Genomic DNA, 17,150 nt, shown 5'->3' with positions numbered 1-17,150 from the left:
TTCATTTTACTTTATTGGTTTGATCAAATGTTGCCATCTGCCTACTGTACATCTAAATCTTAAGTCCACATATTTGTAATTATAGTGGCGTGAATGCTCGGTGGGAGCTGTCCATGGTCCTGATTATAGTCCTGCTAATAAAAGACGTTATTAAACACAGCCTAACCGAAAACAGAAATGAAAACCAACATAATATTAATATACTTCAGTTCAATTACAAAACACTTTAAGCTTGGTTTGCTTTAATTTTGGTGTTTTTTAAATAAATATTCATTCAGGCTCATTTCTACAACTAATGCTGTAGATGATGAGGTGACTGAGCTGCTGTTGTGTAGACATTATGTATGTTTAAGTTGACACTTGACAACTTACCTTAGGCAGCTCCTCAATCTGGTTGGCATCCAGGTAGAGCTCTTCTAGTGTGCGCTCGAAGCTAAAGATCTCCTTCGGGACCTGCTGCAGGCTACAGTGGGAGTAATCCAGCACTGAGATGACCTCCTCCTCTCCCCGGAAGCATCGACAGGGCACCAGGCGGCCGATGATCTTCCTCTTAGTAGTCATCTCCAGACACTGCACTGCAAGAGAAAGCAGAAGAGAATGCTGAACTGTGAAAGATCAACACAGATACAGGGATTATGAAGTTCCTGGAAAGACCTTCCAAATGAAAATTTTGTCATTTCATACCCATTTGATTTTCATTTTCTTGTGTTTTGCAAAAGAAAAACATCACACAGGTTTAAAATGACCATTTTGAAGGTGAACTATACCTTGACAAAGCAAAAAAATTAACGTTCTAAAAGGGCTATGTGCTAAGTAACTGCTAAGTATAGCGCAAAAAATTGCATAGTACAACTGTGTCTCTATAGTTCACATCGAAAAGCAATTGTCTGGAGCGTTTTGTTATAATTGAGCTAGGGTTGAGCTTTTTTTATCCATGAACCTTCCTACAGGCTATCATTATCTTTGGCATATTACACGGCTCGCTGAAATCCTCTTTCATGGTTGGTCAATCACACACCATTCTGACTTCAAATATTTTTGTATCAGGAATGCTACACAGTATATGTGACTGGCAGCCCATCACATACGTTTTGCTAGTTTCATGCCTCTAATAGTAACGGTCTCTTTCGACTCACAAACATTGATTTTAGCTTAAATCAATATTTCACATACATTTATTTATTAATTTGGTAAGTATACTTGTATTAACTGAGGGGAAAAGTACAGTCAACTGATCATTGTTGCAAAAGAAACATTTAAAAACATTTTAGAGTGATGCATGGGTTTATTTCCGGCTAACTGATTATGCCTTACATATTGATATCAGATTAAATTATACATCATTCCCCTATGATCATTATAATACAATCACTGCACACTTGAAAAGTTCTTAATTTGTTTCTTAAACCCAAATGTGCTGAATCATATCATACTTCTTCAATTTTTTCAATTCAATTTCAGTGTATTTCTATAGCACTTTTCACAAAACTTGTTGCAAAGCAGCTTCACAGAAAATATAGAACAGACAGAAGGGCCAAAAAAAAATGGGTACAGAAACAAAGATAAAATAAATATTTAGAAATATGAATATTGTGCAATATGTTATACAGTATAGAATACATGGTTTGAAAAGGTTTCATAAGATGTATATTAGCAACACTAATTATTAAAATAATTGTTTGCAATGGACCGTTATAAACATAGTACTATTGAACAAATATGTCTCTCATATTTTTCATTCATACCTGTTTTAATATTTAATTTGAGCAATTTTAACTTTCATTTAAGAGGAAATCCCACTTTTTCCTGAATCATCAATTTTGCAAACTGCACATTTGGCTGCCAAGATGACTTGACAGGAACTTCAAAAAAGAAAATCACACTTATGTCCTGTCTGCACATAACCTAGTATATTGCTTGTCCAGCTAGACGGGGTGTTTTAATTGAACAAGGAGCGGAGAAGACGGTAGACCATATACCAGAGCCCTCATAAAAACTTCACAACATAAAATTCACCACCTTCCCATCATCTAAACCATAAAATGAGCCTCATAACCGTCCTGATAACATAATCTGAGCTCTAAAACAACGACGATATAGCATAAAGAGTTAATGCTCTTTACTTCAATGTAGGGCTGCAACTAATGATTACTTTGATAATCGATTAGTTTGACGATAATTTTTCCGATTAATCGGATAAAAAGTTTAATTGGATCTTTTGCTTATAATAACTAAATCAGAGATGGGAAAAGCATACACAACTGAACTCATTTGCCTTCTCCCAAAATGTTGTGGAGTTGATTCAGGTGTGTCATATTAGAAGGAGCCGACAATAGTCTCTCCCAAATGTGGGATGGAGGGGTGGTTGGCCAAGGAAATAATTTTTTTGGTGACATGAAAAGTGAGATATTTGTCATTCAAATGTAGTGAAGTACAGTAAAAAGTATCCAGAAAAAATAATACAGATACTCAAAAAGTGTAATTAAGTACAGTACTCAAGTAAATGTACTTCGTTACCCACCTCTGAACTAAATAAACCCCCAAATCAGGGTATTTAGCCTATTATATACTTTGCAAAGTGCAAATGCCACAAATTGGGTTTTACAAATATAATCTTTAATTTTGTCATTTTAAAACACCTCTCCCCTTTAAACTTTAAAACTGTGCGGCTTGAAAAGATGCATGCAAAACATGTTTGACTTAAAAACTGCTCAACTTGTGCCGCACGGAGAGACGCATGCATGGAGAGAGACGTTTGACTTTAAAACTGTGCACCTCTCGCTGCATGGAGAGACGCATGCATGGAGAGACACGTTTGACTTTAAAACTGCGCAACTTGTGCCGCATGGAGAGATGCATGCATGGAGAGAGACGTTAGACTTTAAAACTGCGCAACTCTCGCTGCATGGAGAGACGCATGCATGGAGAGACACGTTTGACTTTAAAACTGCGCAACTTGTGCTGCATGGAGAGACGCATGCACGGAGAGACACGCCTGACTTTTAAACTGCGCACCTCATGCTGCACGGAGAGACACGTCTGACTTTAAAACTGCGCACCTCATGCAGCACAGAGAGACGCATGCATGGACAGACAAGTCTCTTAAAGGCGGGGTGTCCGATTTCCGTATTACACTTGTTTAGACAAAGTCGGGCCGAGTACCAAAGCAACCTTGTAGCCAATCAGCAGTAAGGTGTACAGTGCACAGGACGGACATTAGTCGAGCGGAGCGCTGACGAAAGCGAAAGATGGGGGTAGGGGTGTGTCTGTTTTGGTGATTTGAACATCAACAACGGCTAAGAGAAATCAGACACCCTGCCTTTAAAAACAGCGCAGCTCGGGCTGCACCGAGAGACACTGACTTTAAAACTGCGCAACGCATGCTGCACGGAGGGACACGTCTAAAACGGTCATTTTAAAAGAGAAGACGCGCTTGATTTATAACTGAGCAGCTCGCAAGTGAAGTCACAGACCAACTAATCGATAATGAAATTCGTTGACAACTATTTTCATTATCGATTATTATCGGTTTTATCGATTAGTTGTTGCAGCCCTACTTCAATGGTTTTAGTAAGCATTAACCTGTGTTGTAAATCAAAGCAGTTTATCTGATTTGGTTTATCATGAAAGCTCATTTAACACCCATGAGAGAAATCCTTCTGGGAGCCAATCACAAATATCAGTCAGAGAAAAGGAAACGGCATTACGCAAAATTGCTTATATCAATCAAGCGTGATGTGATACGTCTCCGCCGCTTCTGTCATGACAAGGAGCCAAAGTGAAAGAAGAGACACGTGAGCATCGTAATGTTCTCCAGGGATGCAAATGTGCCGCTAAAACAATGTTTGAGAGGGCATTAGGGAATAGTGTCCGAAATGAAAGACACGCTGTGCTAATACAGAGTCCTTTTGTCTCTTGCGAATGCAAATGTATTACTGATAATTAAAACATCTTCCACTCAGTAAAGAAAAGTAGCGGCTTTGGATGAACCGCTACTCAGAGGATTCTGGGAGATAAAACTTTCGGGGAGAGTTCAGTGTCACAGAGCGGAAATTTTAGGCTGTCATTTCTTTCATGGAGCCGGCAACCAAACATTAGACTCCTGCATGTGAAGATGTCCCCTGATAAAAAAAAATTCTCATACACCATACGAACATTCAGTTCTTATTGATGTGCTGTATCGTAATATAATAAAATAAAATGAATAGACATGAATGATGCAAGACGATGAAATTGAGGTTTAACGGGAAAGATTTTAGGCATGGGCAAGACTTCACGAGCCCATGAATCTACAGATTAAAACCGACAAAGCATCTGAAGGCAGGGGTGGACTGACCAGTAGGACATTCTGTCAAAGTCCAGAACGGTTGTCTCACCGACGGCCGTGACCAGGGGCGGGCCGGCCAGTTGAAGTATCGCAACTTTTCCCGGTGGGCCGCTAATGTATGGGGCCGGAATGGATGCTTGGGCCGGACAGACGGACGACAAACGCGAACACGTTACATACACCCCCCCGTTGACAGTAATGGTGGAGGGCCGATGCAATCAAAATTCCTCACCCCCCCGCCCACCCCCGTCGACAGAAATGGTGGAGGGCCGATGTGGGCCGAAAACTCCAGGGCCGTTTTTGCTTCCGAGTCCGCCCCTGTCTGAAGGGGACATGCCTATTTCACAGGAGCACTCCAAAGACATACAATATACATGATTGCTTCATCTATGCCTCACGCATTCCATAAAGGTTCAAACCATAATATTTTCCTTCTGAATAAACTGCCACATGCAGAGAACTATCAGCAACCATTTAAAAGGACAAAAAAGTGTTTCCATGGGGATCTTGACAACAATGGCTCTAGATAAGCGGTTCTCCTTTAGGAGGTGGAAAGAGAAAGATGATCGGTACTGATAAGATAAAGTCGTGTTCACCCACAAGACAATAAAAAACGAGATGAGATAGATTCGATTTTTCTCAACTCGTTCACTTGTATGTGAACTCTCGCCATTTGTATGGCTTGTAAATGCAGGTTCTTATTCAATGTCCACTTTTTGGATACAATAAAGATATTGTTTTTCCTGAAACAAGATTTATGCGAGGGAGCAAAACTAACCATCAAGAGAACAAAAAAATAAAGAGTTAAAATAACAAAAGCATGAATTAAATTGCAGACTCAAAATATGCATATTAATGTTAACCTCTTAAAGTCCCCCGAGGACCCATGGGTCGGTTCGAAATTGCATCATCAAATCTATAAGTTGTGGAGCACAAAACCAAACTAGACATAAGCTTAGGCTTTCCTCAGCCATCAATTTTGCATTTACTGTATGTTACAAGAACACAGTAAGGCCTGAATTTGTATTCCCACAACCAACCCACCCAACCCTGTGAAAATCATTTGAATAATAATATAACGTTTCATATTTATATTACACAAACTCACAAAACATAGATGAGTCATATATCATATGAAAGCTCTCAATCTTAAGAATATCACTGTATGTTTGACCGATCTAACATTTTAGAGTAATGGCTGGAATACACTACAAGACTTTTAAAATCTGAACAGATTTTATTTAAACTAGACATCATACACAAGTTTCAGATAGAAACACACTAACTGATCAAATCTGCAGACTGGCACAGACTTTCTGCAACAAGTCCAGACTGAAAATCTGGGCAAAATCTGAGCAAAAGTCTTGTAGTGTATTTTAACCTTAACATAACATAGAACAATTGTCAAACAATTGTCAAATTGTTCACATTTTTCTATCAAATTTGTATAAATTAATATTTATTTACTTAAATGTATGTGGCTAGGGCACTCTTTTAAATTCAGGTATACCTAATTCTGTAAAAAATAATGCAAAAAAAAGGAACCAGAGCTGAAGAGGTATGAAGAGTACTGACCATTTGACTTTTTAAGGAGAACATTCTAACATGCCCACCCGTGATTCACCATAAACCACTGTTTTCCACAATATTCTTTAGAGGAATTCACAAATTTGTATAATTTGTCAACTGGTAAATCTTTATGACTTCAAATAATGCACCGGTTGAAATTTCACTGGTTGAATACTCTACTAATTGAATACGTTCTTAACAATATAAACAGTATAAAATATAAAAGTCTTCAAACATGAAAATAAGTGACATCATGAATGTTTATCATATTTATTTGACTGTTCATTACTTCATTCGGTGACGGCATTTGAACCACCTTTCTCTCATTATTAGGATCATTATTCCTCAGGAGGAAATGTTTGGCTGATTGCTACATTAGATTAATGAATTACTGCAATCATCCACTGTTTCATGTGTTTGTCAGTTTACAAGTTGGGTAATGATTGCACTCTTCATTCTGGTTGAGGGGAAACACGAAGAGCAGGATCTGATTTACAAATAATAACACCGTGTCTACACCGGACGCGGTGCGATGCGACACTACAAAAGACTATAGAATGCATTAGAACCCATTGTAATTTAACATTTTGTCCACACTGGATGCGGCACGGTGCAATATGACAATCCCATTAGAGCAAGCCGTGTGTCGTGTCGTGCCAGTAGCGTCCGGTGTAGACACGGTGTAAGGGAAAACTACAGGATGTGCCCATGGGCGGACTGGGAAAGCAAATTTTGCCCTGGATTTATTCGGCCCACATCGGCTCTCCAATAATTCTGTTGACCGGGTGGGGGGGGGGGGGGGTGGGGGGGGGTTGGTGAGGGAGCGTTTAATGGCATCGGCCCTACACCAATTCTGTCGACAGGGGGGGAGGTCTTGTATATAATGTGTGCATTGCGTTACATGCATACGTGTCCGACTCGCTAATGCCTTCGCGTTGCGTGCTTTCGCGTTTATAATACGTCCACCAGTCCGCCCCTGATCACAGCCATAGGCCGTCGGTGGGATGGCTGTTCTGGACTTTGACTGAATGTCCTACTGGTCAGTCCGCCCCTGGATGTGCCTCTTTTGGAGCCCAATGCTTGCCAAGACACAAACCAGTATATACTTGACAACCAACAAAATCGTCATTGTAACTTATGCAAGGAAAACCAAACATAGCTATTATGAGAGGTATTTGTTAGGTATTAGGCCCTGGGTGGCTATGTGACACATGTTCACCAATTCAGGTCTGTATCTTTTCAAAAGATAATAAATATGAAACAAATAAACTGTCAATCTTTATATCTAACATAACACAAACATTAGCTTCCAATAGGAAAGCCAGAGCAAATAAGCCAGTTCTGTCCAGGGTGCTATGGAAACTGCATGACGTAAGAGCAGCTTCTCCAAATGCGAGAGAACACATTCACAAGTTCCCAGCTCCTCTCTAGCAAAATGGCTTAGTTTCTGTCTTGCAGACGGCTCACATAGAGACATCTCCGCTAATTCACCGCCACTCCCATTGAGAATATCTTTACCAACTTTGGTGAAGCTAGACTGCATTATATGAGATCTACGGGGAGCTGAGTTGCCACAAGATGAAATGCTATCAGTTTCGCTCCACATGCTGAATGAGGTATAATTTATACTACCCAAAAGCTTTAACACTCCGCTGTTTTATAAAGGTTATTCATTTGACCGAAGCAAGAACTAAAGGTGCTCTCAAAGGAAATAAAAGCAGAATACAATGTACTGTATGTGGTCATTAAAAATGCACGTGTATCTTACTTACAACTACTTCCTCAGGGCCATATGTGGCTGACACATTGTTTATTATTAGCTAAAACTGTTGCCTTGGAAACCATCTCTAGACAGAAATTTATTTTTATACAGATTCTTACATCGTCCTTACAGTCAGTAGGGTGAAAGGTTACAGGTATTAGATTTAATATCACTTTTATGAACTGAATAAATGTTGACAGCATATGATCAAAGTAATATACCATCAATTCAATATCTAAACATAAATTAAAAGCAGGGTTAAACAGGCAGGTCAATACAGCTAGTGCTATACTTTAATATATTGTGTACATTACACAATTAAAGGAGTTGTTCACTTTCAAAATAAATTTTCATGATAATTTACTAACCCCCATGTCATCCAAGATGTTTATGTATTTGTTTCTTTAGTCGAAAAGAAATTAAGGTTTTTGATGAAAACATTCCAGGATTTTTCGGCATATAGTGGACTTTAATGGACTCCAAGCGGTTAAAGGTCAAAATTGCAGTTTCAGTGCCGCTTCAAAGGGCTTTAAACGATACCAGACGATGAATAAGGGTCTTATCTAGCGAAACGTCAAAAATCTGTCATTTTCTAAAAATAAAAAAAATTGTATATGCTTTATAAACACAAATGCTCGCCTTGCTCTGCGATGCGCGTTCATGACTTCACGTAATACATAATTACATTGAAAACTTGCACGTTCAACTTGTAAACACTAACTCGGTACTTCCGCCTACGTCAAGCGTGACCTTTTCAACGTAATTATGTATTACGTGAAGTCATGAAAGCGCATCGCAGAACAGAGCAAGGCGAGCATTTGTGTTTATAAAGCATATACTTTTTTTTTTAGAAAATGACCGATCGTTTCACTAGATAAGACCCTTATTCATCGTCTGGTATCATTTTAAAGCCCTTTGAAGCTGCACTGAAACTGTAATTTTGACTTTCAGCCGTTTGGAGTCCATTGAAGTCCACTGTATGGAGAAAAATCCTGGAATGTTTTCATCAAAAACCTAAATTTCTTTTCGACTAAAGAAACAAATACATAAACATCTTGGATGACATGGGGGTTAGTAAATTATCATGAAAACTTATTTTGAAAGTGAACTACTCCTTTAATTCATATACTCATAATTATTGTCTTTATTCAGTTTTGGATCTTTAGCACTGCTACATTGATGAAGCTACAGAAGACACAGGTTTAGATATTGTGGATGAGTGTGATATTGATCTCTTGGGAGTTTTGCCTCAGGTCAGTTAAGCTCAAGGGGAAACAAAATGGCTACATGAGCACATCTGTACATCAGGAAATGACAATTTCTCATAAATCATGGCCTTTCCATTTAAAGCTAGATATATTTGTTGTAGATCTTTTGCCACCTATGTTTAATTGTTTAAAAAATGATTTCTTCATGTTTGTAAAAGCACATTTTTATTCTCATTCATCTTTATGCCTCATGAAATTACAGAATCCCCTGCATACATGCAGAAGAAATGAACGGCTATGACAAAACACACACAAAAAGAAAATTAACGTTATGTGTGTTTTGACAGAATATGCACTTAGGTGATATTTTAGCATAAATGAATGTTAAAAGAATACAAAATACACAAACGTCAGCCTTAATTGTGTAGTCAATTAGACAAGCCTATTCATATTAAACATATTAACAGTTTCCAAGAGCTGACATTTTACGTAAAGACTTATCTGGGTCGAAATTACATTATGAGGGACAGAATAACAGAACTACATGTCAAGCTTGTCAAGACCAACATTTCCATGTCTATTAAATTCTGATATATCAAATTAATCTGTGTTAATAAATGAATCCATTAATCCATTAAGGTAACGTAAAACCTAGTGTAACGTGACAAACACTGAATAAAAGGCTACTGAAGAGAACATGTAGGCCTGCAATGAATGTTCATTTATTATTGGAGATGTCAATGAGGCCAAAATGGCAGCAGGGAGTTTGGCACATGTGGAATTTTGGACGGTACAGAATGTTACCAATGGCGTATTCATTCTTATAAAATGCACATTCAGTTCACAGGGCAGTTTTCAATGCAGTTTCCTGGTGTTTAAATTCTGCATAATTCTTTTTAAATAGCTGGAATCAGGCTTTAAAATACAGCTAAAAACAGATGTATTTATGAAACATAAATGTCAGTATCTGTAAAAACGTCAAAAAAAGTCACAGCTTTGGTCATAATTGAGTGGTATAACCAGAACACACTGTTTATACTCAATGCAAACAGAAATATGTTTGTCACCTCCCTGTTCACAGTTAGAGACATTCACTTCAGTTTACTTCATAATTGTTGAACAACTCCCAAAAAAGGAGATGACAGTTTTGACAGCACCGCTGTGATGACCAGGCAACCTGCTTTGCCTTCGTTTGGCTCTGTCCCATTTCTTCTTCTCAATGACCATGGCTGCTCAAGAGAAGCCTCACTGCTGCCTCAGCATGAGACACGGCTATTTGGCAGACACTGCAGCTTTCTCCAATAATCAGAGGCAGAAGACATGCAGAAAAACAAATATGCCCCAGGGATTGTTAAAGCTATCCTTCCCAGAACAGCACGGATAGAGAACTACGGCTTTAAATTCTGGATCAATTAATGATTTGCTGGCATGGAATACTGTATCTTTTACTACAAATTAAAATCAATTATGCAAAAAGAAACGTATTTGGATTAAATGTACTTATACTGTGTTACATTTTAACCCTTGTTTGTGTATGTACCATCCAATAAATGTTAGATAAAGGTTTTTCTGAAGAGATCCCACAGGAGAACCATTTCTTATTTCCTAAAGAACCTTTTGGTTTGTACTTTTTATAGTTTGAGGAACTTTTGAGAAGCTTTTATGCAACAGAAAGGTTCTGTGATGTTAAATGTTCTTAGACCACTTTGAAGATGTAAAAAATGCTGGTCCAATGCTGGTCCAGAAGAACTTCCTGTTTCAGTTTTTTAAACTAAACAAACGTTTGAACAAAATACAACAGAACATTTATAATCGAATCAAAATGTTAATCAAATATATTTAAGATCCAATTATATGTGAGATTAAAAAAAATAATGTAAAAAATAAATACAATAAAAATAAAACCAGAAGTGCTTCTGGATCAGTGTTTACATCTTGTGAAGTGGTCTTTACAGTTGGAGAAAGTATGTTTTAAGAAACTTTCATTTTAAGTAGGGATGCACCGAAATGAAAATTATTGGCCAAAACCGAATAAAAATGAAACACTTGGCTGAATACCGAACACGGCTTTTCACATTTCTTCTATTTATTTATTCAATTTTTTCACTATTGCATAAACTGAATGGTCAAAATGTGCTTTTTATATGTTGTCTTGCTTTTCAGTATAATTCAGTATAACTTAAAATAATAAAATAGCATTTTTTGATAATCGAAACATGAACACCTATTGTTTAGCACTTCGTAAACACAATAAAGACTTTGAAAAATTTGCAAGATAGGACCCCTTTAACACAGCTTTGGTATTTACTGATTTTTATATGCTCTTTATAAGAAGTTTCTCCCCATGTTCATTTTTGAAATCTTGATGGATGAGTTGTCTAATGCTCAAAAGGGGAAACAGTAGCAACATGGGTTTGTCCCATATAGTTTATGCATAAATAAAATACATGCACTGCATTTTTGCAAAACAAAAAAGAATGTACCAAACATACACCTCTAATAAATATAATAGCACACATCTCACCAATAAGCCACACAATATGACGTATCATCCCATAGCACAAAAAGTATGGAATGAGTTTCGTACAGAAGTATGAGCAATAACACAAGTGATTATGTAATTGTGATTAACTGAAAAATAACCAACCAATGACTGAGTGTTGTTGTCATGTAAATGTGTGTGGGCATATGTTGATGCTTTGGGCACCTGACGTCAGAAATCCAAGGACTTCAGAACAAGCCATTTTTGAAGCTTGCTATTGTTTAAACAAATGGAGAAAATGTTTTGAGTTGCGAAGGTTAAAGTACTAATTGAAAGAAGTTTCTTTCATCACAAAAGATGAAAGAAAATATGATTCCTCCTTGTTATACAACCTCTTAACACACACCAAAATAAATACACCAATGATTTATTAGACACACTGACAGTGATAAAGAAGCCAATCTTGCTGCCAAACACCAAGTAAACATGCACAAAATCTCAAAGTTTAGCTTGAGCATTGGAGATATTTTAGGTCACCTTGATGGAAGGGAGTCCTAGCTGCCTATGTGGATCTCGGGGCCCGGGGACAGTTGCGCTAATGGAGACAGATCCAGGACAGAAAGCAGAAAAGAGAGAGCTTTTTTTAGATAAGACAGAAAGGAAATAGAACAGGTAGCTCACCCTAAGATTTCTGCAACTTTTCGCGTCCCCTCAGATTCTGTCGTCTTATTTTTTAACATCTAACAACTGTCACCCAAATCACTATCTGCATAATCACTTATTGTAAATGATAATAAAATTAAATGTAGATTTAAAATAATTTTGTTAAAGAACTGCAGATACAATGAGTAGGAAATGTAATGTGACTTGACATTGTGTTTAAGCAACAAAAAAAATAAGGCTTGGCAAAGGAGTCAAAAATAGCGTATAATCTCATTCAGGCAGTAGTAGTCACATTCATGGTAAACCACAATGGCCTTGATACAGAACAGAATCTGCGTGCCACAGGCTCAGGCCTGATAAGCAAACAACAGTGGCACTGGTGGCTTACAAAAATGTCATCAACCCAGCACTGTAAATCTGTTTAGAAGTAGCACAGTAATCTCAGCAGTTTCATACAGCATTGTGACGGGAGCAACCCGTGATATTGGAAGTCATTCGCAAGCTGAAAACGATTAATTTGCCTCTTTAAATGCTATTCATGAAATTTAAAACAAAAACAAGTTACTAAATACCCCAGTAAAAAGTAATTAAATGGTAAGCTGATTTCAATGACTTTCTTGTGCCTAGTTAATGAACCGTGTACACAGGCAGTGAATTCAGAGATTACATGAACCCTCTGTGCAACCATGAGTCAGAAAAGAGATAATGGAAAGCAGTAAAGTTTTTAAATGTTTCTGCTGGAAAACATCCAAAAGGCAGAGCTGCCCATCATTCGTAAAATTACACAGAAAAGCGTTTCACAATCCAAAAGTGCACTTCATGTAATAACATTCAAGTTAAGTTTGACAAAACTATCCCTGCTGTCCTTCTGAAACCTTGTGTCTACATATTTCATGAGTTTTCAAACCTGTTTTACTACTACTTTTTTGGCCACCATTGACTACCATAGTAGGAAAATTTGCTTTATAAATGTCTTTGTTCTGTTGAACACAAAAGAAGATATTTTAAACGTTTTAGAAAAGCAAAGTTCTGGGTCAATGGTGGCCAAGAACTGTTTGGTTACAAGCATTCTTTCAAATATCTTTCTCTGTGTTCATTAAAACAAAATAATTTATACAGATTTGGAACAACCCGAGGGTGAGTAAATGATGACAGAATTTCATTTTCGGATGAACTGCCCCTTTAAGAAAAGACAAAAAAAATCATTGTACTAAATACTTATAATCAGAGTTAAACTGTGTCTTTCTCTATCACTAGTAAAAAAAGTCTAAGCTGACCATCACGACTGACCATCAAACCAAAACGCAAGCAGAGCAAAGTCTAATTAAAATTCCATGTCTGACGCAGCGAGGCATGAGGCTCTGACCCAAGTAATGGATTAAAAAAACATGCACAGAATGTGAAATCTTCATTTAGGGTCTTGGAAAATCTCTTCTGTCTCTGTGCATTAAACTGGCTTGGACAGTGTAGAGTCATGTGCTTCCATTTGTTATGGCGAAATGAAAATCCCTTGTTCTTTTTGTGCAGAAGCTAATACAAGACGGCAATCTCAGAATATAACATCTAGGTAGCATGAAAAATGAAGGCTGAATGAAAGCCAAAAGAAATGCAGCCACCATTTGGCTTTGTATGAACTCGTACAAATATACAAATACACAGAGAGAAACATTTTGATACTGTCACAGAACAAACAGGCTCAGTCACCACACCGACCCCACGTGACCCATCCCCAGACGTCTGATCACCATCACCTAACACTCATTTACCCTCATCATGATCTGTATATAGTCCAGCACACCCCCTCGTTTCAACGTACAGACTCTTTTCAGCTACAAGAATAAGGACTTTTCCTGAACCTTCTTCTGGCTACTCGGCGATATTTAGTTTTCCCTAGTCATCTAAGTTTGTCCAGTCTACCAGCATCATCTCGTAACCCCTTATTACCGGATTACCTTCTAAAGATCAGAGCGTCTACAATCTCCTGTTTCCAAGGACAGTATTATCTTTATTCTTCTATTTTGCCAAGACTCTGATATCCACTATTGATATCTACTCTTATTTATCACTGTGTGTGTGAATAAAGCTCACTAACCTTACGTGCCTTCTGTCTGATGAGTCATTCCGTTACAGATACATGTTTGTATCAGGGTAATAAAATATGAGCAAGAATGGTTCTACAGCAAGCATGACCACATTCTGCACTGAGATACTTAATCTGAAAGTGTAAATTGAAATAAAGAGTTTAAATGATGTGCTTTATATCATTAGTCCATGGTCAGTCACAGCCCATCCATGGATTTATTACATCGTGTATTATTTCTTAGCCACATTTAACTCTGACCTACTTACTTTTGATTGCTTCAGTATTAGAGAACAGAAAAAGCACAAGACTTCTGTAAGTGAAGCCTCAAGCTACACAATCACCAGTGAAAAAAATACTAAAACGCAACTGAAGTAAATGTACAGTGTATTATATACTATATACTATTGATGAAGGCAAAAAAAGTTGGAATGGAAATTTTATAGCTCACTTATGAAAGATGATCTACATTCTCCGTTTTAACCAACAGACAGAATCCATGTATGCAAAATACAAACCATGCTATATTTAAATAAGTAATAAGATTGTTAAAGGGCCAAGCAAGCCCTCACAACTTGGGGGTGTGTTCTCTTTTAAGCACAACTGAGATAAACTTAAAAAAATCCTTTGTGCGATTCACATACACAACATTTGGCAATCAAACTATGAATTTATCCCTCATGACAATCCACCATCAGTGTGCTAGTCTGTGCAATGGTCAATAGTCTGTGCAAAAAGTCAGTGGATGTTAGCCGAAAAATCATTGTTCCTTCTACATGTATGGTCAAAATGGTTTTACATACCAAACATCCTCTTCAGTACCCTCATAAGATTTTTTGATATTTAATATTTCTTATTATGATGGTGGCACATCCAGCAACTTTCAGAGAAATCTTACTCGACTCAAGGTACAGCATTCTTGACATCCAACATTGGTATTTCGTACAGTTTAGTTGGCCAATTTTAATTATTATTTGTTAACAGTTGCAAAGAAAAATCAGTCTCTGTCCTTAAAGATGAGGTAACACACGCAGTTTCTGCCAATCTCATATTAATCTTGCGTACCTATACAGTAGTATTGCATACTTTGTATCTTCAAAGAGCATTTAGTTTGATCAAATTTATAAAAGACAAATACAGCTGTATGATTATTTCTGGAAAAAGACGAGCACCTGAAGGCATGCAGGGGGGAAGGGGGAATTGTCCAATAAGGGACTAAGAACCCTTGTTACAAAACAGGAATTCATGTTTGAAAAAAACTTTCCGAAACCTGTACGAACCCTGGCGGAGTGAATCGGGCACAGAAATACTATGTCATACGTTCAACTCGTTTTTTGACAAGTTGACCATGTTAAGCTTGAGAAGCCAGCACGTTTAAAAGTGTAAAGGTGTCAGAATGCATGAAATGGCATGTTACCTCCGCTTTAATTATGACATGAGCAATGCAAACATATTTAACAGTGATGATGTTTATGATTATCAGTAACAGAAAAATTATACTTTTTGTTGATTTACTAACAAAATCAGCTGGCAAAAAGTAGTCATGTACTATAAAAGAGTGTTCAGAGTCTGCACCACTAACTTAGCATAGAGAATGCTTCATCAGACATCATCTCCTTCATAAGATTTCAATTGTGTAGTGCTTTGTCAAGCTGCCAGGAATTAATGCACTGATCAAAGGAAGACGAATCAATCATCTTTATAAAAGTCAAACTTGATTATTAACAATAAAATGACAACCAAACAGTCCAATAAGATTTTGGTTTAAGGTAATAAGTTGCCCAATTTTGTTAATCTTTTCTGCCCTTACATAATGATTCTAAATCTGTAAAGTTATCTGCAGATTGTGTAGCCTGTCACTAACATGACATTATGAGTCTGATGGAGCCCTATGGGCTGCCATTTCTGCATAAACTTTTTCAAGTCTCAGAAATAATGTTCTGCTGCCGCAATGTGATATTTTTTTAACAGAATAACAAATTAACACGTTTTGTGTGGCAAAGACCAATAAAGTGCACAAATGAAGCCATAAAACACAACAGCTAGAAACTTACTTTGATGTGACAGCTTGTGTCATAAAGTTCCAAAGACAGTTTTGCTTGAACATCCTGTCCTGTCACTCCTAACGTATGGGTGGTAAGCTTCTGTCCATCTTTACCAAAGTTTCCCATCATTGTGACAAACTTGTTGTGACAAATTATTTTTTACATTTATATACTGCCATGGAAAATTTTCATGGACCATTTTCAGTTTTTCTGAATTTACTATTTGTAGGTATATGTTTAGGAATAGCAATATTTCTCCCAAATTTCAAATAAAAATATTGTTTCTATTAGCATTTGTGTGCAGAAAATGACAACTGGAGAAACAGGTCAAAATATCAGAAAAGATGCTTTGTGTTTTTTTCAGACCTCAAATACTGCAAAGAAAACAAGTTCATATTCACTTTTAAGCAATACAAAAGTAATATTTGTAGTACATGTATTTAGAAAAAGTTAAAATATTTTTTTGTGTGATAACCTGGATTTTTATCACAGTTTTCATGTGTCTTGTCATGCTGTCAGTCATTCACATTGCTGTTGAATGACTTTGTCACTCCTAAGGTTTGATTTTGTTGAAATTCAAGAGACACTGGACTAGAACAGCCACAATACATCAAGAAATGCTGATTAAATGAAAATTTGAATAGGTCTCTTATTTTTTTCCGCACCTGTTTAAATAGGTATTTTAATAAGCAACAAAGCAAAATAAAAGAACAAAATAGCATCTAATGCAACACCTTAAATAATAAAAGAATACAAATTCCCTTCAATATAAAATATCTCAAATAAAAATTAAATTTTCTTTATTTTAGTTGACAAACATGGTCTAGGTCAAACCTCAGGAGACTAGTATTATTACAGTAATTTGCAAAAACAAGTGTTGCGTCATGTCCGTAGACATACACTAAAATGGATTGTAAGAAATGTTTCTTGTCACTGCCCAAAGGCCTACAAATGGAGTAACAATGTTGCATCAAAGCTCAACATGGAAGACACAAGTCACAATAAGTGCTAATA

The 17,150-nt window shown here is 37.0% G+C and overlaps 1 protein-coding gene across 16 annotated transcripts in view; it reads right to left on the bottom strand.

Moving 5' to 3' along the window:
- Positions 1-17,150, bottom strand: part of lrrc7 (leucine rich repeat containing 7) — an 89,597-nt gene that overhangs the window by 31,497 nt on the left and 40,950 nt on the right. For 14 of the 16 annotated variants that reach the window (XM_057338527.1, XM_057338528.1, XM_057338525.1 and 11 more), the window contains one exon: positions 373-575. In XM_057338527.1, the coding sequence (XP_057194510.1) occupies positions 373-561 (189 nt within the window). In that variant the 5' untranslated portion in view covers positions 562-575. Of the gene's footprint in view, positions 1-372; positions 576-11,885; positions 11,944-17,150 lie in introns of all 16 variants that reach the window. The other 2 variants (XM_057338526.1, XM_057338530.1) reach the window with 1 other exon arrangement.

This window comes from Triplophysa rosa, linkage group LG7 (genome assembly GCF_024868665.1).
Source record: "Triplophysa rosa linkage group LG7, Trosa_1v2, whole genome shotgun sequence".
Taxonomy (NCBI): Eukaryota; Metazoa; Chordata; class Actinopteri; order Cypriniformes; family Nemacheilidae; genus Triplophysa; species Triplophysa rosa.
Note: the sequence above shows the minus strand (reverse complement) of the source record. Positions and strands in the feature narration are given on the sequence as shown.